Source organism: Symphodus melops (genome assembly GCF_947650265.1).
Source record: "Symphodus melops genome assembly, chromosome: 7".
Classification (NCBI taxonomy): domain Eukaryota; kingdom Metazoa; phylum Chordata; class Actinopteri; order Labriformes; family Labridae; genus Symphodus; species Symphodus melops.
Window position 1 is genome coordinate 9,676,349 of NC_136697.1, and position 21,997 is coordinate 9,698,345.

Below are 21,997 nucleotides of genomic sequence, written 5' to 3' on the forward strand. Positions count from 1 at the left end.
AGCCAGACTTTCAGCATCACAAAGCAAAACAAATTAAATTGCAAGTAATAAACCTGTCTTCTTGCATTTTAGACCTACTGTTTCCATTAAACAGGTCTTTACACTGAACAATCTTGATAAATGTTTCCTGTGTGCTCCCCATGTAGGACAGCAGTATCATCTGAGAAGTTCAAGCTGTAGTTTTCTGGTTTTAAAACTCATCCTTTAAAAGGAGAGTCTTAAAGGCAAGTAAACTCGTATCCTTACATCAAAAACTACTTAAAAAGTTAATTTGTGGTTTCTTTCATCTGCAGAATAGATACGCAACACTGTTGTAAAATAACAATTATTATCAAGAGGTGAACCTTATCATAAAATCAAAGCAGAATTATTGCATCATATTGAGAACACATAAACGTGACTTTTTAAATACTGATCTCATTATTTATATTGCCATTTTATTTCAGAGCAAGAAAGTCTAAAATTGTCTGAAATTGACTGAATTACTGTCTTACATTTCTATCTTTGTCCAGCTCGTTGTCATGCGGTCTCTCTCAGGCCAATACCTATATTAGCCACAAGAGGGCGCACTAAGACACCAGACCCCAGCCACCAAAAGTCAATAAAATGCTGACAGCTTGTGTTTAACCTTGGTCTTTTAGGGTTCAAGTTAAATGTTGTGTAACAGTCTGTTCTCTAAACCAAACAAAAACAAAAAGGTCACATCTTTTTTTGTGGCTTGTTTTTCAATAGGCTGCATATAATTTAACATTTAATGCTGACTGTAGGCTGTAATATATTTAGGTTTATGGTTGTAATAACACCAACGCACAACTATTAACCAAATAGTAAACACATACAACTGCAAGTACACCTCTTCCCCTCACTGAACTCTGGATAAACTTTACGTCCCTCTGTCTTACTGTGCCTGATATCCTGTAAGGTTTGTAGCCTATACTGTGTCAACTTTCCCCTTACATCTCGGTCATATTGAGTGTTACCCGGGACAACTATAGGAGAGCTAATCCTCTGTGGTCCAGCAGCATCCTCCCTCCTCCCTTGCGCTCTTGCTGAAGGGCAAATCGAGGTGCTTCTCTCCCCCCCGCGCGCGCAGCTGCTGAAGACAGAGCAGCATCCTCTGCACGCTCCACGGCTCGCGACCTAACCTCTGTGCGATGACCACGGGAGAGCCACGCGGATGGAAGGAAAGAGGACACCTTGCACGTCGCACCTGTGGCGGGTTTCAAAATGTCCAATGTAAGGTGATAAAACGACTGGAACTTTTCTAGAAGTCAGGTTTTTTTTACCGCGAAAATTTGGATTGTGTTGATAAGTCGCACTTTTTTCCCCCTGTCCTGCTGGGTTGAAGTTTTGGTCAATCACGAAGAATAAACCTTGAGGAGAGGACATGGATTTTGCACGGAGAGTTAGGCTGTTCCTTCTTCTAAAACTCGAACAACTCAACTCTGGAAATGATGTTGTAAATCTCAGAGTTTCACATGTAAGTATTTTTAGAAATATATCCAAGTCCTGTTGAATGCGTTCATATTTTTTAAAGAGTAATGCTTCGTATACAAAGTAGGAATGAGCTCTAGTTTTCTTTGTTTCCACTTTAGAACGGATAAAAACAGCAACATCATTTCTGTCAGAGCACACTACATAATTGAAAATGTACAAGGAAGTGATGAATATTAATGATCTAATACATGTTAAATATGCAGCATTGTGCATAAGACAATTACATGTAAGTCTCTTGTTGTGGTTAAACTCTGTTAAATAAACTGGGCAGAGATATTCAGGATGATAGTGCACAGTGTTCCTTGGCTTCCTAAATGATTGTAATGTAATGGCTGAAACATTATGTAATGAGAATTAGTTGCATATTTGAGATCAGTTTTCCCTCATTTACTTCTGAATGCTTATTTTCTTTGTTGTCCAGATAAAGAATGACTAAAATAAATAAGCACAGCATGGAAACTAAACAAACATTTCTTTCATGACTTCATTGCCCTCTCATAGTAATAATTCCCCCAGCTGTCTCATTTTGTAGGTCCATACCTTCTGTTGTCTATCTTATTCAATTACATTGAAAGGTTTTTGCAACAGAAGTAGGCCATCAGTTACGACCATTGAGAGAGCCACAGGAACATGGCCCAGTAAAAACAGGCAACAACTACAGTCAAAAGTTCAGGTGAGATCCTACTGTCCTGACATCAACCTTGTAAAAATAATACACAAAACCCTACAAACCCACATACAGTAAAAGTATAGCAACATTTTTAGATATCAGTTTAATGACTTTAAAATGCATAAATATCCGTTGTACTGTATTTGTTAAAGTACAGATTACATAATAACCATCATGACAACAGGATGATGACACCTGTTCTCTTAACCATAATCTGTTATATGTTCATGTTTTCTGCTCACTTAAATATAAAGAATACCGAGTCAAGCACAAAGTGAATGCAATGAAAAAATGAATCCAGAGATATTTTATGAAATAGATTTTAAAAAATGTGTAGACATTGTGATGATGAGCTTGCAGATCATGACATTACAAATGTGGACAGTAAGACCCGACCTTGTCCAAGACATGAACCCTCTCACCCCCAAAGAAGCAAAGTGTGACGAAGCTGAAAGCACTTAAAGTGACGTGTGTGACGTTGTCCTGGGACTGCGGTCTTTTCTGAACTTGTTCAGAGACCAAACTGGCCTGCTGGCTGCAACACAATTCAAGATACTTTCTTTTTTTAAATCTAAATTTAAACAGAACACATTTTCTAATCTGCAACTCCTTCCGCTAAATCCCAAGGGATTTTTTAAAACAATCTTTTGATAGGTTTATGTAGGTTTTCATGTAAACGTAACATATGAGAGAAATGCCATCAAAAGCTTAAAAATATTAGTAATTTCATTTACATACAAAACAGTAATAATGTTTACAAAAATGTATCGTCCCTTTAATCAGTGAGGTCTAGACAACAAGTTGGACTCCACAAAAGCACAAGGGAGATTAATTTCTGAATCCTTATCGATATAAAGTTAAAGTATTTTATTACACATTTTGTATAAATGAGAAAAAAATAAGTGAACGTGCTGTCGGTGAGTAAATGTAATTTTAAAAACAGCTCCCTTAAATTCCAAACAGCGTTTTATGTTTTATGTCAGCAGGTTCTGATAGAAAGAAGGAGTTACTGATATTAAAGCATCCCTTTCACTAATGAGGGCCACAGAACCTCACTTCAACATGGTCAGGGTAGTGCCACACTTATGAATTTGTCATTTTTAATCATGACTCCTTCATCATACATGATCTTTATGTTGTCATTTGACTGTGTTTTTAAAGCTTCAGGTCAAAGTGACAGAGGATTATCAGTTGCAGTGCCTGTTCAGTGTTTTGTTTTACCAACTCACACAGAAGCTTCACTTCTTTTTGTGCAGCAAATGTCTCAGTGTATTCTCAAGTTTGATTCATTCACAATCTGTACTGTAGCACCCATGGGTTTAATTGTGCGGCTCACCTGTGGGAGAAGTGTACATTAGAAGTAGTTCTCCTCTCGTCCGCAGCAAACTTGTGTGTTCGGTTGCTTTAGAGTATTCTTCTTCGACCCATAACATTACATCACCTGTTGTCATCCCCTCTAATCCTGTCTTTATGCTTTCAAAGCAGCTCTTCTTCTGCCTCCCATCTTAAAAAAGGAGAGAGACTTGAAGAAAAGGAACATATTAATTTTCACAAGGGCGGAGGACATTTTTGAAAATGTTATTCAACGTATTGAGTCAGACTGGAGCACGTCACCAAAAAACCTTCTGTAATTTTATTATTTTTAAGGAGGTGATTGCACATTCAACTGTCTCATGAAGTTGGTGCATTAGACGACAAACTGTCACTTGAAACGAAAAAATCCCAGACACTACTTTTGCTAAGAATCAGGAATTTATTTGAAAAAAATCACAACATTTCAGCCCCTCTGAACCTTTGTCAACAACACTCTTGACAAAGGTTCAGAGGGCCTGAAATGTTGTGATTTTTTCTAATTATAATTAGTAGTCGGTTTCCATTATGAAACATTAAACTAGTAGTAATACAACGCACATGTGTCTAACTGTTCGTGTGTGTGTGTGTTGGGGGGGGGGGGGGGGGGGGGGGGGGGGGGGGGGTCCATTGGCTCAGCTCTACTTTCATTTAATTATCTTAATTATTTGCACTGCTGAAGACCAAATCACATCTGGCTGTTATGGGAATTAAATTTCATTCAGCTCAAATACTTTCTTCTCTCTCTCGCTCTCTCTCTCTCTCTGTGCGTTCTCTAAATCTCATCCACCATTTCCCATCATGCACAGCGGCAGAGATTCATTCTGTTTAACTGTAGATTAATGCTATCCATATATAATATTTTAGGTCATATACAGGTCATTGTTATAGCTTCTTATACTGAGACTGAGCGTATTTGTGGATGATTTGTCTCATCCCGACTGTACCGTCATTTATCTGCTATGTGACGCTGCAAAAAGACCTTAACCTATTTATTTTTTTAAGCAAATAGGAGAGTGCTGGATTCAGTGTATGAGACAAGCTGATCTGAGATCAATCTGGGCCAAATAATCAGATCAAGTGAAAGCAGATAACTAGCGTCTGGTTGGACGTGTGAAGGGATCAATGCATTTCAGGACAGAAGGAGATGGAAAAGGCACAGAGCTTAGTCAACCTGAAAGGGATACAATGATATTTCTATGTCAGAACGGGCACATAGAAATGTAATCCTCTCTTTGGAAAGCTTTTTCAGTTGTTAAAATATCAGATTTCCTCACTGGCTAAAACGAGGGGTGTGGTGATTCTAATGGAAAGCCTTTTAGTACTGTCTTTATTTAGACTGTGGCTTTAATCTTTGATCAGATTACCTTTAAACTGTCTTTATGACTTGTTTAAATCCAGAGAAACAAACCTTTCTGATCAGAAAAAAAACCTCTCTGACATGGAAGATAGATATGTGGATTGATGAATTACATTTTGACACAACAGGACCCTAAAATCTGCTCTTTAGATTTTCAGTCAATTTTCCTTCTTTAGGCATAATTAGGGGTGTGTCTGATTTTACAGACAGGTGGGCTTTTTGTCAATCGGACTGTGTCTTAATACCTTTGACCCCCAAAGTCCATTTTGTTTGAGTGTGAGTTCTTTGTTCCGTGCTTGAGCATGCTACACTTCAGTGTTTCCCATACCACTCAAAGAGGAGGGCACAAAATACTTCATGAGGACCCGACTTATGCAGGGGTGCCATGAAGTTTGTATTTATACACACATCATCTTTTATTTACCTTTACTGTCTCCATCAATCATATCTACTTTTAACATGGACAGAGGTTGTCTGAAATATGTTGTGGTATATGCTCGACCTTATAAAGTATGCACTGTTAAAACAGACGTGATTAAACTTGGGGAAACACTGCACTTCCTTGGCCCTAGCACGGTTAAAAGAGTTTGTCTTTTGAACTCAAGTTCGAGTACATGAAGTCTCATCAATGGGACTTTTCATCTCCACAAACATTTTCAACAGTTGCAGCAAAGAGTTCATGTTGGTACGACATCAGCTAGATTTTTGTGACAATCCTGCATTATGACGTGATGAAATATGTTCAAGAGCTACTTGGCTCCAGGCCCTGTTGGACCTGAAGAGATGGAGTTCAGGCGAGCAGGGGACTGGGGAGCGGGGCCAATCATGCTTCAGCATGGTACGGGGCAACTGAGCTTAATCTCAGTACGCCCTGATGCCTTCCTCTGCTGCACATCTTTGCCTGCTACTAGATTGACCAACAGTTAGGGAGTGTCAGCATTTCAAATATTGCAATCACTAATTTTGGACTTGAGTAAACCTCTTCAGAAACTGATGGTGAAGGTGGTGTCATTGAGAGTTTGTCAATGTTTTATAAAATGGCGTTTTGACGACCCCTCAGAAAACGGCACTTGTTATCTATGTTCCTCTCTGCTCTATCAACTGTTCAATCATAGTCTGATATTTCCACACATAAATTCTCTTACCACTCTCGTCTTTCCTTTAGGCAGTAGCAGGGAGAAGTTTTACAAAACAAAGCTCACAGCTCAGGTCAACCAATGAAGCTATCTGCTTAACAGGAAACAGCATGTGTGGCTAAAAAAGCAACTAGCTTGACATGAGCATTAAGAAGCCAAAGATTAAGAGAGGTTTGAAAACATAACAGAACAAACAACTTTGGTGGACAATGCTGAATGTGGCTCTCAGTCTGCTGTGTGTGGTCATTAACAGTTGTTTGTTAACTTGCTCACCAATGAACCGTGTTGGTATGATCGACCCACTGCTCTTTGTTCAGTCTAATACTTGCAGCAAAGTCCTTAAAAAGACACTCAAGTCTCAGTATGTTTTCTTGAATTCAGCTCAGAAAAACAAGTGACTGTGATTCCAAATCAGTGCTTGTGCTGCCCTGGTCAGGGCTACAGCCTGTGGACTTAATCCCTCTGACTCAGAACCACGGCTGGCCTAGTTTGACAGAAAGAGTTGGATAACAGGAAGCTGTGGTCAGTGGTGAGGGTAAAACACATTTATAACGTGTCTCTGGACCTCCCTCTGTGCCATCTTCCAATCAGGGCGTCAGAGGCCATCCAGCTTTTGACTTAAGCCTTTATACATCGCAATTACACAATGTTTTGAGTTAGAAAACATGAGTGAGCTTCAACAGTGGAGACCTGAATACCTGTGCCCTTGATAGAAGACAGAAAACATTTGAACTTATGTGTGATTATGTCAATCTGACCTTCTACATTCCTACTGAGACAAGGTTATACAGGAGTCATTTAAGTTTTTAAGTGTGTCTTTAATTTGATATGTGTAGAATATTAAGTGAATCTACAAACCAAATGTATCAGAAAGACGTTCTGCAATTTGCAACCAGAAAATTCTCACTGAAGGACATTTCCACATGGTATGTAGGACACTCCCCACTTTCAACAAGGCTTTGATGTGTCGTGGAAACTATCAAATCTCAAAGTTGGTACAGCAGACAGGCTGGCTCACTCGTGTTTTCCAGACTCAAAGGACCAGAAACAGAAACAATAAAACATGAAGTACAACAAAGACAATAAATGGGCAAGTACCAAGTTGGTTGGATATTTTTATGGGTTAGTCATTACAACCTCTTGGCCTTATATACTATTGTGTTAGCCATAGTGAACAGAGAAATAGAATTTAAGGGAGAAAATTAGTACTAAACAAATAGAAAGGCCCTTTGTATGTGGTAAATGGACTTGATCTTACGGGTATAGCATTTTTCTATGTTTCTGAGCTTTTCAGCCGCAGGTCATACCTACCCATTTACACCCAAGCACACTCCAGTGGCTAGGAGACAGACTTCATCAGTCCATCAGTTTTAGCTAATCCATTGATACAGATGAACCAGCGATGTGTTACTTGCCCAAGGACATGTCGACATATGGCTGAGAACCATGTGGTTGAGTGGCAGACGACACTGCCGCTGAGCCACAGCCGAGTGCCTGTAGTGACAATACAGTATCTGTTGGAGAACCTGTTTAGATTTTGAGTAACGGTGGTTAAATCAATGAATGGTTGAGGTGATAAAAAGTTCACCAGTGGAAATAGAGCTGAAGTAGAGCTTTTTCCTTTTTATCAATAAATACCATCAAGCTGGTACACCATCATCGAAAGACAAGAAACCTGTAAGAAACCAGTTTAAGTCCTTCAAATACATCACTAGAAGAAGCGCACCATTATGCATTAAGCATCCATAAAGTTGGTGCTGGACTATAATCCATTTTGACTCACTGAACGTACGAGTTGTAAAAATGTTCCGCTCTTTATTTCTACTTACTACCAAAATCATGACAAAAGATTCCTTGATCAATATAAATTCCCAACATTGAATGAAGATTTAAGAAAACAATTAGATAGCGATTTGACTAGCAAATACATTTTAGGGACAATTCAAAGTATTAATAGTGGTAAGGTGGGGGAGCCTGATGGCCTACCTATTGAAAAAGTTAGTTACCCCCCTTTTAAATATGTTTAATGAATCATTTCATAACAACATTCTGCCAGACTCGTTTCGATTGGCATTTATTACACTGATACTTAAACCTGGGAAGCCTGTCACAGAGTGCCCCTCTTTTAGACCTATACGTTTGATGGGGTGTGATACTAAAATATTAAGCAAGCTGTTAGCCAAGAGATTAGAACAATACTACCAAAATCATGATGAAAACTGATGGTGAATTTACTACTCAAACACTTGCACATGTTTGTTCTCTCTTAGGTTGAATTGTTACTTTGAGTTTGTTGTGCAAACTACTGAAACAGAAGTCTGTAAAAACCTTTTAGTGATCCAGGTCATTGTAATGCCAAAGTTGAATCCAAAGTGCAATGAGGTTTTATAAGCCTTTATGACCAAATCAAATGGCTGATTCTCTCTCTCTCTTCCATCTCTGCTGTGTCTCGACTCCCTACTTTCTCGCTTTTAGCTGTTAGTAAATTCAAGTACAGGAGAATCAGGATGAAAAGATGGCAACCATGCTGTTACCAACGGGTCCTGATGGCTTGCGGCGGTTCACTCGCGAATCCTTGGCTGCGCTCGAGCAGCGGATTGCGGAGGAGCAGGCCAAGAACGCCAAGGATTGCCACGAAGCTCACAGGAACGCAGAGCCACCCAAACCAAGGATGGACATGGAGGCAGGAAAACAGCTGCCGCGAATCTTTGGCGACATCCCGACAGAACTCATTGGGGTGCCACTGGAGGACATCGATCCGTTTTACTACAAGAACCAGAGGGTGAGAACCCTTTGTATGTGTGTGAATTTGTGTAGTGGGAAAGATGGTGATTTGATGGTGGCGAGACAAAATATTTAGTATAAGAACTCTTTTTAAGCTTAGTATGATACAAAACAGCACAGTCCCTGTGGGGTCTTTTTTCATTGAGATAATCTCCCACAGTTTTAAAACAGATTTATGAAAAGAGATTAGTTAAGGACATAGGGCTTAAAAACTGGCAACTTTTGAACAGTGTACTGAAACTTTCACGTTGCTCTTCTTCTCTATCTGGGTACAATGGTTTAAGATTGAGGCAGAAAGAACTGTGAAATTCACCAAAATAATCTCATCAGGGCATTGGTCACAATTATTTAGATGAATAAAGTCGGGCATGCTCATCTGTTAATTCAGGTTTCAAGTCATACTGCTGCATTTTGGAACAACTGGAGGCACAGAAAAGGGACTTTGAAGAAAGTACAACAATTAAGATAAAAAGAGATAAGATATTAGGGAGGGTTTTTTTATCTTTAATGGAAAGTACAGCTATGATTTTAGTGATGTTTTTAAGATGGCAGTGTGCAAGTCAAAGTCACAGGATGGTAAAAGAAACTCTTAAAGTTTTACTAAAAATGTTTTATTTGAACAAAATGCTCTCAGGGCCGTTGATCATCCTTTACATTTCATTGGACACCCTGAATAGACCAGTTTATCTTCTACACTTGAATAAAGACCTAACTGGACCTCATCTACGGTATTATTACTTTTAGAACCTGTACTATTTGTTTATACTTTTCTAAAATCTTTAAATGACAAGACATTTAGACATTCATTATGTCTATAGTCACTGGGATGCAGAGGTGGTATTTTAGAGGCACTCAATAACATCATTTCTTTTCTAAGTTAATCATATTTTATTAAAAATTTTGAAATGAGCCACAGTGAGGGACAAGTCTGTCCTTAAAGATCTACATCTTAACCTAATCAGACATCTTCTTACAGAACAAGGACTGTAGGCTGTATATTCTGTCATTGCTTACCACACATTCATCTTTTAAACGTGTGTGCACTGCATGAACAGAGAGAAATAATGAAAGATATCTTATCTTATTGCATCAAACAAAGACAGAAACACTTGAAAAAATGTAAATTGACATTAGTTACATTAGTTTCAATAGTTTGCATGAATTGAATGAATGGTAAACTGAATTGATTATCTGCTTTTTAAGTTGTGTCAGGGATGTTATTGTTCTGTTTTCCTGATACATATTCCTGCATGTTTATGTCACATCTGGATTTGTGACCATGATATGACAGTGATCCGAACGATTAGCCGAGGTTTTCACTGAATTCACCAACTGGTACTTTAGAGCAGCTCTCTGAGATGAGAGGAGAGCACACTGCATCTCTTTAGATCTCTTGTGGACACAGCAATAGGATTAGCAAGTTTTGATTTGCAGAGTAGATCAGGCTGCTGCCCATTAATGGGCCGCTTACGGAGAGATGAAAAAGGACGTGGCAGTCATTCTCAGGGTCTCTTTGTTTTGGCATGTGATGCGCTTCTGGATGGGAGGATTAACCAAAGACGAAAAAATATTTAAATAAATGCCACATCTGTTGGGGAAAGGTTCAGCCTGCTTTGGAGTAGCCTCCATTATCAGGCCTGTTGCGCGTGTGTGTGTTCGCTGCTTTCTTTGAGGCAGGAGGGCTTGTGGTGGAAGTCAACACAGATGGTAGACAGAGTGGTAGACTCAACACCACCACAGATCCTCCCTGAACTGCTGTTTAGTTCTGCTGTCAGGCTCCTCTGCAGAACTGAAAACATAGATTTGAAAATGTGTGTGGGAAATGTATCTTTTTTCTGATATGTGTAACTATATATTTATTTACCAAATTAAAGCCTCATGTCTTGTTCTTTCCTCTAATGATTTGTGTTTTTCCTGTTTTCTTTGCAGACTTTTATAGTACTAAACAAAGGGAAAGCCATCTTCAGATTCAGCTCCACGTCTGCACTTTACATATTTTCTCCTTTTCACTTCATCAGAACAATAGCCATCAAAGTTTTAGTCCATTCATATCCTTTTTGATTCAACAACACGTCTGTTTCTGCCCCGAAAAAGTTTTAGTGTTTCGATGAAGTGAGCATTTTACAGTCACTTTAATTTGAGGGTAATTTAAGTTTTCTGTAATAAAGTATAGTAGTCTAAACACTTTAAGGGGGGATGCTAGAAAAAGAACCTGATGTAAGGATCTTTTAATTGTGTGTAATCTGTATGAGTTGAGTCTGAGGCTTATGAAAAAACCTCTGAAAACCACTTTGAATAAGTATTAATGTCATTGTCCTGACATCTGTGATAACATAAACATTAGGCTTTAAATCAGGCAGTCTGCTCACAACAGCGCCGTGAAAGTTTCCATAAAACTATAACTGTATGCTTAAAAGTGAAAGCATTCAGCTTCCACTCCTTTCTAAAACTTGCAGATAAGCCAATTTGTCATATTTACTGTTTTCTGCTGTAGGTTTCTATTGGATTTTTCCATAGTCCCATTTTTAAAACAGCTTTGTGATGGCCCTCTCTGGCATCGCAAAACAAATCCCCTGATATCCCTCTTTTAATCTCTGAAATGAAATAAGAGCAAGGAGATTTCAAATCATGTGACGGCTGCCTGTTGGTTCTCAGACAGCCAGTTCGTACTTCACATGCAGGAGGGAATTTTTCTGCCGGATCAAATCTGTGTTAAAGATTACAATTAAACAGCCATTGATCACAATGATCTGTTTACGGAAGATTGCGTGTATCAAATTACGATTGAAAAATGAATCACAACAGCTCTGACCTGCATTAAGAGAATCCGTTTGGTTGTACTATTCTACAATGAACTGTACGTGGAGAATACTAAATGATTAAACGAAAATATTCAAATGATTTTAACCTGTGATGTTTTCAAATCTTTTACACATCCTCCAACGTTTTCAGTTATCAGATCCTTATTTGCTATTCAGTCATCCATGAAAACAATGATATCACTCTCCTGATTTAATGTATAATGGAATTGACTTACATTTTCTATAATCTGCAGTTTAGCAGTTACTATAGGTTTAATACCTTTGGCACGCACAGCAATGGTTTATCCTAATGGGTATACTGTAGTTCACAGAAGAAATGTTCTGTCATTGTCGTGTTATATACTGTTGACAAAAAACTTATTTTGACTAATAAACTCTATATTACTATTTTAAAGAGCACTTTCCTTAACCTGTTGCTCACATTATTCAGCCTGTTCATTATGTTCACTATCCTCACCAACTGTTTCTTCATGGCCATGTCAGATCCGGCACCCTGGACAAAGTACCTTGAGTGAGTAAACACAGTGTTTTTATATCGACACCTTATGTTGAAGACTGAATAGAAACAGTGCTACATGTGATCTAATGTGGGTCTTTGATGGGTTTGCTGTTTTGTCAGTGATGACTGAAGAATCAGTTGACCTGTAAGTATGCAATGCATGTTACATCAGTCAGCACTTAAAAAAAAAGCAGTTTATAGAAAGGCATGTGGTGTGCATGCCATGAAGGATGCGGCTTGTCATCATTAGTGGTTAACCTGCATTATGAGCATGCGCAAACTGACTGTCTCTGAAGATGACAACAGTCTGAAACCAAATGTCATTCCTAAACTTATTTTAACAAATAGACTTTTGTTAGGCATACATAAATGTGAAGACACGTATTTTAAGAGATGTCATTATGAGGAAAGCGCCTGGCGAGCCGTTACAAGTTTTTATACAAAATTATGCTAAACTGGCTAAACGATTTGGGGCTCACTTGGTAAAAGTTGGCAGATCTACAATGACTGCTTACAAGTGCAAACACTAAATTCTGTGTCATGCCTTTTTTTACTGCAGTGAAAACTTGAATGTATTTATGATTTATGCTTATTGCATGGGCCTACTTTACTGTCTGCATGTATTTTTTCTTGCCAATGCAGAACATGAATTACTGTGGACAACAGATAAACACTCACTTTTGTATTTTTAAAAACAAAGCATTAATCAGTTTTATATCTAGCAAATAAAAAAGTTGCAATGAATAATCTGGATTTAAGAATTTGCACATCATCCATTCTTTGATTTCCCTGCATGGAGACTTTGTGGATTATTTCTATGATTAAAAACTGAGCCGTTTGATCTTGTGCATATTTAGAGCTGACTGCCTTTTCTCCCCTCATCTCTAAATATTCCTCCAGGTACACTTTCACTGGCATATACACTTTTGAGTCAGCGATAAAGATATTTGCGAGAGGATTCTGCATCGTACCGTTCACTTTCCTGAGAGATCCATGGAACTGGTTGGACTTCTCCGTCATCGTCATGGCGTAAGTGTCAATACCTGGGATTTGCTTCATCGTGGGCTGATTTACAGGCAACTACCAGAAACACATCCAAGACTCACATAACCTTGTGGGACAGTTTTTCTGCAGACTATAGCGATGGGCGGTACGCCATCCCTCGTTTATGATGTCAAAGTGAACATAGACAGTCGGTCTTCCTAAATGGTGATTTGAAACACCATGAACGATAAGCCTATTGTTGAGGTCAGAGGTATGTGTGCCATGACTCAATACCCACGATGCAGGTCGCAGATTAGACAGGTGCATAATGCTGCACTGTTCAAGTCTAATCATCCTGATAGGATGTCTGCTTTGTTTGAAAACAGCCAGACAAAATCCACTTCCACTGCGTGTAGACGCACTCAAAGCTGCCATTACCTGCACCAATAATTTGTTTTTGATTAATGATGGTTCAGCTAATTCAGAGGGGCTTTCTGTTCAGAGGTACTAAGCCGTGCTTTTTACTGTCACTGAGGATGATATCAGTGTTTTCAAGTTAACAATGGGTCACACAACTATTAGGCCTGATTGTCTTGCATATTTGAAAGAGGCAATCCTCACCTCTCTAAGCGTTTTTACACATGCACACTTTTAGTTAATCAGGCACTGTGTGTGTGTGAAAAGAGGGATGAAGCTAAACCCTCTCTTAGTGGTATTTCAGTGACTTTAAGCTCATTGTTTTGATTTTGGCAGGATTTTTTTTTGCTCTTGGTAAATTCTCAGTAGTCTACTGAGAATTTGAAACTGTACACTTTGTTCGGTAGCACAGAACAGTGAGACCAAGTTAGTGACTGGTTGGGGACTAGGGGAGGATTAAGCAGAAAAAGAATGGTGCATCTATCTAATTAAAGCCCTTTGTGTGGTGAGTCCCACGCTCCATATACAAAGGCTACAGTCCTCTAAGCAGGCAGCCTGGGTTCCAATCAGACCTGTGGCTCCTTTGTCGTAAGTCATTGCCCACTCTCTATTGCTCCCTGACTTCCAACTCTATCCACTGTAATGTCTCTCTATTAAGGACATAAACCCACTTCAAAACTTCTGAGTGTGGAGCCGCAGTGGGTTATTGAACCCTCCTACAGTGAGTCTGCACAGATGCTGACTTATTGAATAGGTGTAACACCTCTCATTGTTCATCATAGATACAGCGCACATAAAAGTGATCACCTACACAAAGATAAATGCCTTTAGCTAAGATGCAGAACAGCTGTATTATACAGACGTAAAAATACAAACTATATACTGTACATCAATCAGGATCTAATGGATAATCTTCTAGACCTGAAAATGTTGCATTAGACAGTGAAGTGTTTTGTCTTTACAGGGGCTGGCATGGACTCACCAGACTATAAAGATCAGAGTGAAAACAACGACATGTATATAAAATAGAAATGACACGGACAATAAAGAGAGGTTTTTTTCTTTAAGTCCATCTATGGTCATTTATGTAGACTACCTGTTATGGGAGTGACACACAATCATGGTCGTTTCGACCTCCTGTTCCCGTGAGAGTTAGGGGAGGTATTCCAAAAACCTTGTTGCAGTATTTGTTGGCTGCAGTGGTTCTTCATTCAGCTGTGGGCAGGACGTTAAAGTGTCAGTGTGGAGGGTCCTGTTTGAGAAAGGCCCTGTGTGTGTTAGCTTTGTCAAAAGGGAACTTTTTGCTCATTCTTCAGCCATAACTAAAGCTTTGTTGATTTTGTGTTCACAGCTTGTTTTGTTTACGTCAGCTGGCGAAAAGTCAATAATTGCACTTGTGTGATCAAATTGCAGATATGTGACAGAGTTTATAGACCTTGGAAACGTCTCTGCATTAAGAACCTTCAGAGTACTGCGAGCACTGAAAACCATCTCAGTTATTCCAGGTAAGAATATCGTACTCAAACTTCTCCAATCCTCTCTGTTTTCATCATTAATAATACATTTTATTTGTCTTTATGTTGGCAAACAATTCAAGTTTTGTCTCTCATCCTTCTCGAAGGACTGAAGACCATCGTCGGCGCTTTGATCCAGTCTGTGAGGAAGCTGGCTGACGTGATGATCCTCACTGTCTTCTGTCTCAGCGTGTTCGCCCTCATCGGCTTGCAGCTTTTCATGGGGCTACTCCGACAGAAGTGCATCCGCAGCCTCTCACACTGCATCAACTCCTCCTACAGCGCTAACGATTCATTTATCTGCAACAACAGAAGCTGGAGCTCCAGAGATGACTTCCTCTCCAATGAAGGTCTGCTGAAAAGTGATCCCTCAGAAAAGCATGTCTTCCTTGTATAACTATTTTAATACTTTAATGAACCATGAGTGAAATTGTTAACTCTTTTTTAATTCATCTCCTCTAGATAACTTTTACAAAGTTGAAGGAGCAAAGGATGCCTTAATATGTGGATATGGAAGTGATGCAGGGTAAGTGAGTGTTTGTTCCGCTTTCTGCTTGATAATCATCTGCAGACGATTACATCATATCGAAATGTTTAGCATCTAATGGCTTTTGATCCCACGGATGTCGTGAGTATAATTGGATATAGAGCTTGAGCATCAGGCTTGGCTCAAACAGTTATCCCGTAGAACCAGAAACAACAAATTCAACAATAGATACTGTGCTCAAGGCCATATATGTACTGTACAAGTGTGACTTATAGGTATTATAAACAGAGGAATGATCAGCGTGGGTTAGCGTGTGAGAGGCTGTGCACAAGATGACATGTGGTGTGGATAATCACCCCGACCTCACTGGAGTCCTTTACTGAGAAACATAGCGTTGCCAGCTGTTTAGAGAAGGCGGGGGTCTTTGGAGATTTCCTCATCTCAAAAGCTCTATGACATGATTAGATCACTTCGGATTGGTTGTCTGTCATTGTTTAGAAGCGATGCCACACTGACGTCTTGAGGCAGTTCCTCAGGTTGTGTCTTTTCATTTGGACCATAAATAATCAGTATAAATGTTAACAGTCATGAATGAGGTTTTGTCTGTGGAGTGTCAGACTTTGTTCCCAATCAGAGGCAGAGTCCATCCAAATATTGCTACTCAGTCTACGTCCTGAATAATCCTATAAATCCAAATGCTTTAGAAACAAGCACAACAGGATGAACCCGCCCCTGCCAGGCCCAGTTCAAGGGTTATAGAGAACTAAATACCCATCTGTGTGAATCCAAAATCCTGCAGCTCCAACAAATGGCTTCCATTTAGGTACTCCTGTTAATGGATGACAGCATATATTAAATAATAAGGATGACATTTAGCATTTATTTTAAAGTTGTTTGAAGTAGTTCCATATTAGAGTCTATATTGTGCTACTTACTCCTGTTCAACTCACATCGAGCCACTTTTCAGGGTTCACTGTGAAGAACCCTCGGTGTGTTACGAGACCCCAGCAACGACTCAGACACCAACGCATGAACAGCCAATGAACATAAACACGACCACTGAAGGCTAATAATAATGTTTTTACATTACCTATAACAAAACATAGAACATGCTGCTTTGTGACCCAAAGGTTTAATCATAACCAGCTAAATAAAACACAAGCAGGGCGGTATTGTCAGCTATCAGTTAGCCTACATCAACATTTAGAATAACTGAAACTTTCTCACATCATTTGATTCAATGTATCTTATGTCAAAATGCACACAATTAATAAACACTCTTTTGCAGAGTGCCACAGAGATAGATAGATAGATAGATAGATAGATAGATAGATAGATAGATAGATAGATAGATAGATAGATAGATAGATAGATAGATAGATAGATAGATAGATAGATAGATAGATAGATAGATAGATAGATAGATAGATAGATAGATAGATAGATACTTTATTGATCCCGAGGGAAATTCAGGGCATCCAGTAGCAGTATACAGACAGGCAGGACACAAGACATTGGTTACAACAGAAGCTTTACTCTACTAGTCAGTCAGTGAATCGAACATTGAGCCCTTTGGTTCAGGGCGACCCTGGGACTCCTTAGATGATCTTTGTATGAGAGTCAGTGTGTTTGGGACAGTTTGACTTGTATTCTGCTAATGTTGAAATTATAGTGAATTTTATTAGTAGTATTGACGAGAGATGTGACAATTCACTCAATTCACACAGAGAAAATTCATGATGCTGAGTTCACGATACAATTCACTTATTTTGAGAGAATCTGGAGGTGACTGAAGCTTCTCATTGTGACGTCGATTAAATGCTGCATCATTTTGTTGGTGCATGTTGTGTTGTTCCCTGTCTGACAACTCTTTCATTTTCTGTCTTGGGAAGCAAAAATGCTTCCAGTGGCATGATAACGCCGGCTAACGCTCACGATATTACTGCGATTCATTTTTCAGAGTACCGATTCAAACCTTGACAACTTTGAATTGATTTTTACTGCCTCACTAGTAATCTTTACATCCCTAGTACTGACACATTAGGGATAGTTAGATATTTGTATTTCTATGAAATAACAAACAGCTGTTTATTTATCTCCTCCAGAAACACAAGAACTTAATCTCCTCAGAAGTCAAACCTCAATCATTGATGTGTGTTTCAGTCAAAGCTCAGAGAGGATACATTGGAGGGTATTCTTTGGAAAATGACATCATTATACTCTCGTAAATAGTAAGCTAGGTCAGTAAGACTGGAATCCACCCTATCCAGCTGTCCCAATGTTTACCTACCAGCCACTGACAGTGGATTGTTTTAAATATGCCTCCTGATGTTTTGTTTTGGCTTTTTTTGTGGAGCTCTAGCAGTGCACTGTGGTCGACCTTCAGTTTCATTCATTTTTCTTTTTCTGACGTGACTGAGTTTATGGCTGTCTTGACATCAATGGAGCAAGACAAATCAGGCGTCTTGTTTTCATTGACTTGTTTCTGTCTGTGTTTAGATTCTTGTTAAATCAGAGACAGCATCAAAGATTTATAAAAGTCTTGTCCTTGTTAAAAGTCAAAGTAACCGTATAGTCGATAATAGAAATGTTTACAAAATGACGGAGACTGCCTTTTAGCTTGTGTGAGGTTTTAGTGAGAAACTTTCTGAGGCTGGCCGTGGAGACGAGCAAGATATTAAGCAGGTCAGGATGGAGGACGTAAAACATAGAGGATGCTTAATCTTTTGAGTGTATTCCAACAAGTAATCCCTGAGTAGATTTCCAAATTAAAGCTTTGGATACGTTATGATGGCACACTCATGCATGCACACAAACACACACATAGACGAGTGGACACGCATATGCACACACATTTTCACATGATATTTTCAGTCTGGATGGTTAACAAGTTTGTGATAAATGATTTGCTCAAAGGACGAGGCTGTTTCTCATCATGCCTACTGTTGAGTTCAGGCAAACACTTATCCCCTCACATCTTAAAGCCACTGTGCATCAAGGATTAAGACTTTCAACTCTTGCCCTTGAGTGCACGGATGTGGGCATTGAAGCCCGCCACCTCAGCCAGACAGAGAGAAAACACTACGTGATTGTGCAGATGTTTCTGTTGTGTCATTTAAAAAAAGGGCTTCATTTAAAACTTAAAGGTTAGGTTCATTTAGCATTCAGAGGTAGATTTCAGAACAAAGCAATCGACACTGCAATCTGTCTTTAAATACAATAAAAACGTTGTTTATTATTTTAAAATGCAAATGACACATTTCAGTTCTCAAGTGTTTCACTTGAATCCAAAAGTTCTGGATTTTGTTTTTAAGCTTTTTTTCTTTAATTGTGGTGTTTAAAGCTTCTATCTAACCTTTCTGTTTGTTTATATAGTAAGACACAACGATCTCACTGCATCAGGGTTACTATACAAATAATGTACAGAGCAATAGAGCTTCAGTATACCTTAGACTCTGCTTAATGGTTACATAGATGAGTTGTAATCTAAATCACAGAGGAACATACTCCAGTTTTTGATTGGACAACAAACTTAAAATATTTTATTTATAGTTATATAATTTGTTAAAGTAGCTGATGTCAGTTCTAATTTTTGTATGTAGAAAAACTACTTAACTAGACTACTTAAAGGTTTGATCAGAAGACAGCAAAACACAAATTAAATAAATTAAAACATTTGTTACCTTTAAGGTCACATATTGTGCAAAAACGCTTCACCTTGATTTTCTAAGTATCTCTATACCGTCAAAATCATAAAATCATCCACTTTTTAGAATTGGTGCACTCAAACATGCTTTTTGGAGATTTTCCCGTCATGACATCACAAAGGGCAGTAACCCGTCCCTCAGGACGGGGGACACTTCCACAGCTATAGGTGTTTGTTCTGTCCTCTGAGTCTACCTTCTCACTGTAAATGAGTGGGCCCTTGCAGAGAGGGGCACAGCCAGACACAGCTTATTTACATTTAAAGCTACAGACGCAGAAACAGCCTGTTCTGAGCAAGCGGCAACCTCCAGTCTCGAAAAATGAAGCCATGTGGAAGTTCAAGGTCCTGGGTGTCACGTACACAGGACTAGTAAAAAAGCTTCTTTTCACAGCATAAATTAACATTTTTACAGCCTGGTACAAACAAATGAAATAGGTCTGATAAGTTATTGTCATCACTGGCACACACTGTATGAGGGGCTCAGTTTTGTTTTTGAAGGAATGCATGTTATCCATAGTTATGCGCGTAGCTGACATTGTTGACAGGTTGGTGCGATGTAACAGTTCGTCAAGAGGCTTAAACCCGCCTTAGCTCCGGCTCTCAGCCTGTCCATAGTTTGTCTGAAAGTTGGGCTGAGACAGGATTTCCGGCATGCCAGCTGCTGTGAATCTTCGGTGCCCCCTGCCATAACAGATGGGTGACGTCTATCAGGCTTAATATTTGCAGTCTATGGTTCTGAGCAGGGCTGAAATAGAGGGGCATGTTTGGGGAGCTCTGAGAGTTATTTAAACTGGTTGAAAAGGAGGATAATTTGTGACCTTTGAAAATTTGGAAAAATACATACAAAATATACACATCTTTTTTGAGAGGCACTCAGTCAGACTGAACTGCCTTCAAAGACACTCAATACCTGTTGACTGTATGGATGCCCATTGTTTTACTCCTCACTAAAAAGTAAACAAGTAATACAGTTCAGATTTTACTGAGATGAAAATCACTGTCACCACATATTCAGTCTTCCCCGTACAAACACAGTACTCATCTATTACTGCTGTGTTTTTGGAGGCTGATCAGGCACCACAGTAAGAGCATGTGGTTAACAGCTCAAACTCAGTTTAACATGTAGGAGCGGTCTCCATGACAGTGAGTCAGGGACAGTCGCCAAACAGGTGATGTGTTTTTACAGCAGCGTCTCATCCAAAATAGGAGAGGTGTCACACGTACACAGTTAGCCAGCAGCGGCTACAATAGATGGCACAAATGGATCAGTCTTGTAACTATAGTAATGTACGTTATAAACATTCAGTGTTTCTTTTCCTACTCTAAAGATCAACAGAGTTTCTCTGATGACAAAGAGAAGAACTTTAACTGCAACTTCTGAGTGTTTACACTTTGTCATGGTGAGCACAAAAAGAGGTGGAAATGTTGGTGTCAGGTTGAGCAGCGGAGCGGAGTAAAAGAACCAACCTGACGGTAAGACACCGCTCACCTCAGGCAGCCTCGTCTGTCCACATGCTGGATATTAGCGAGCGGCCCTGCTCAGCTGGCTGGTCAGTGAGACCTACAGCTGTTCTCAAAGCAGCGCCCGGCCGCCCAGCTGTTTACCTCCCATTACAAAATTATTCTGTGCTTTGATTGACGTGGCAGTCCAGTCCAGTCTCAAATATTTGCTGTAATGCCATTGTGCTGACAATGAAGATCAGAGATGGAGGCATGGCGCTGAACATTTTATTTTATGTTATTTATTTCATCTGCACTGCAATTTGAAATCCATCTGGCTCAGTGTAATCCCTTTTGCTCCAGCGCTTTTTAGTGCTCCTGTGGGGAAAGAATTTGATGTGCCCACTCCAGTTGAAATAATGGATTTGATAGCAGTGTATGTACTTTCTCACTCATCCTCTTCTCTGCACTGTGGAGTCAAAGGCCGGGCCGCTCTGTAGATACTGGGGATGTTTTGAACTCTGGCAAAGTGATATGCACGCTACCATATCTGTCCCAGCTGCCTTTGATTTAGATGTGCACAGCCTTTGTTTACCAGTGTTTTCCTGTATTAATCCCTCCTCTGCCTGTGTGTGCATCATAGGAAGTGTCCCGACGGATTTGACTGCCTCAAAGTAGGAAGGAATCCAAACTATGGCTACACCAGTTTTGATACATTCGGCTGGGCTTTCCTGGCCCTCTTCAGACTCATGACACAAGACTACTGGGAGAAACTTTTTCACCAGGTGACATTTTTCAATCCTACTTTTAATCTGCCAGTATCAAATCTGGGTTTTCTTTAACCTAGACACACATTAAAAAGGGTTGTGATAATATTCAACATTAACTGCTTTGATTGCACAAAAAGGTTGATTTAGTGATTCAAAATTCAGCTTAAGCTCTCAAACAGGATATAAGAAATGTTGAGTTTCCCATGAAATGAGCCATCGTTGTCTTGCATTAACTGTCATCTTAAAAACAAAATCATCCTTCTGTTGATTCGGCCCTTATTGAATAGTTAACTAGCTGTGACAGTTTCTGCTTAGTGATCGTTTTACAGGAAACATAAATGTGCAGAATCAAAGTCAAACTAAAGGTCACTGTTAACAGATACATAAGTTTCAAGGTATCCTGTAGCAGTTCAATGAAAACTTTAATGTCAACAAAATGTTTAAAACACTCTCAATGTTATGAGTGAGTCACATGATTCTTGTTCAGATTAAATGAATTTTGTGCTGACAAACCAAGAAGTATCTTCAGGCTGAATTTTGTGAATTTTACTGCCACAGTCA

General features: G+C 39.3%; 1 protein-coding gene across 2 annotated transcripts in view; it reads left to right on the forward strand.

Moving 5' to 3' along the window:
* The first annotated feature begins 859 nt into the window (after window positions 1–859).
* Window positions 860–21,997, forward strand: part of LOC306827441 (sodium channel protein type 5 subunit alpha-like) — a 44,735-nt gene continuing 23,597 nt past the window's right edge. For both annotated transcript variants that reach the window (XM_079349261.1, XM_079349262.1), the window contains exons 1-9: window positions 860–1,480; window positions 8,489–8,795; window positions 10,727–10,844; window positions 12,040–12,130; window positions 13,019–13,147; window positions 14,933–15,024; window positions 15,141–15,383; window positions 15,496–15,559; window positions 21,310–21,451. In XM_079349261.1, the coding sequence (XP_079205387.1) occupies window positions 8,529–8,795; window positions 10,727–10,844; window positions 12,040–12,130; window positions 13,019–13,147; window positions 14,933–15,024; window positions 15,141–15,383; window positions 15,496–15,559; window positions 21,310–21,451 (1,146 nt within the window). In that variant the 5' untranslated portion in view covers window positions 860–1,480; window positions 8,489–8,528. The remainder of the gene's footprint in view (window positions 1,481–8,488; window positions 8,796–10,726; window positions 10,845–12,039; window positions 12,131–13,018; window positions 13,148–14,932; window positions 15,025–15,140; window positions 15,384–15,495; window positions 15,560–21,309; window positions 21,452–21,997) is intronic.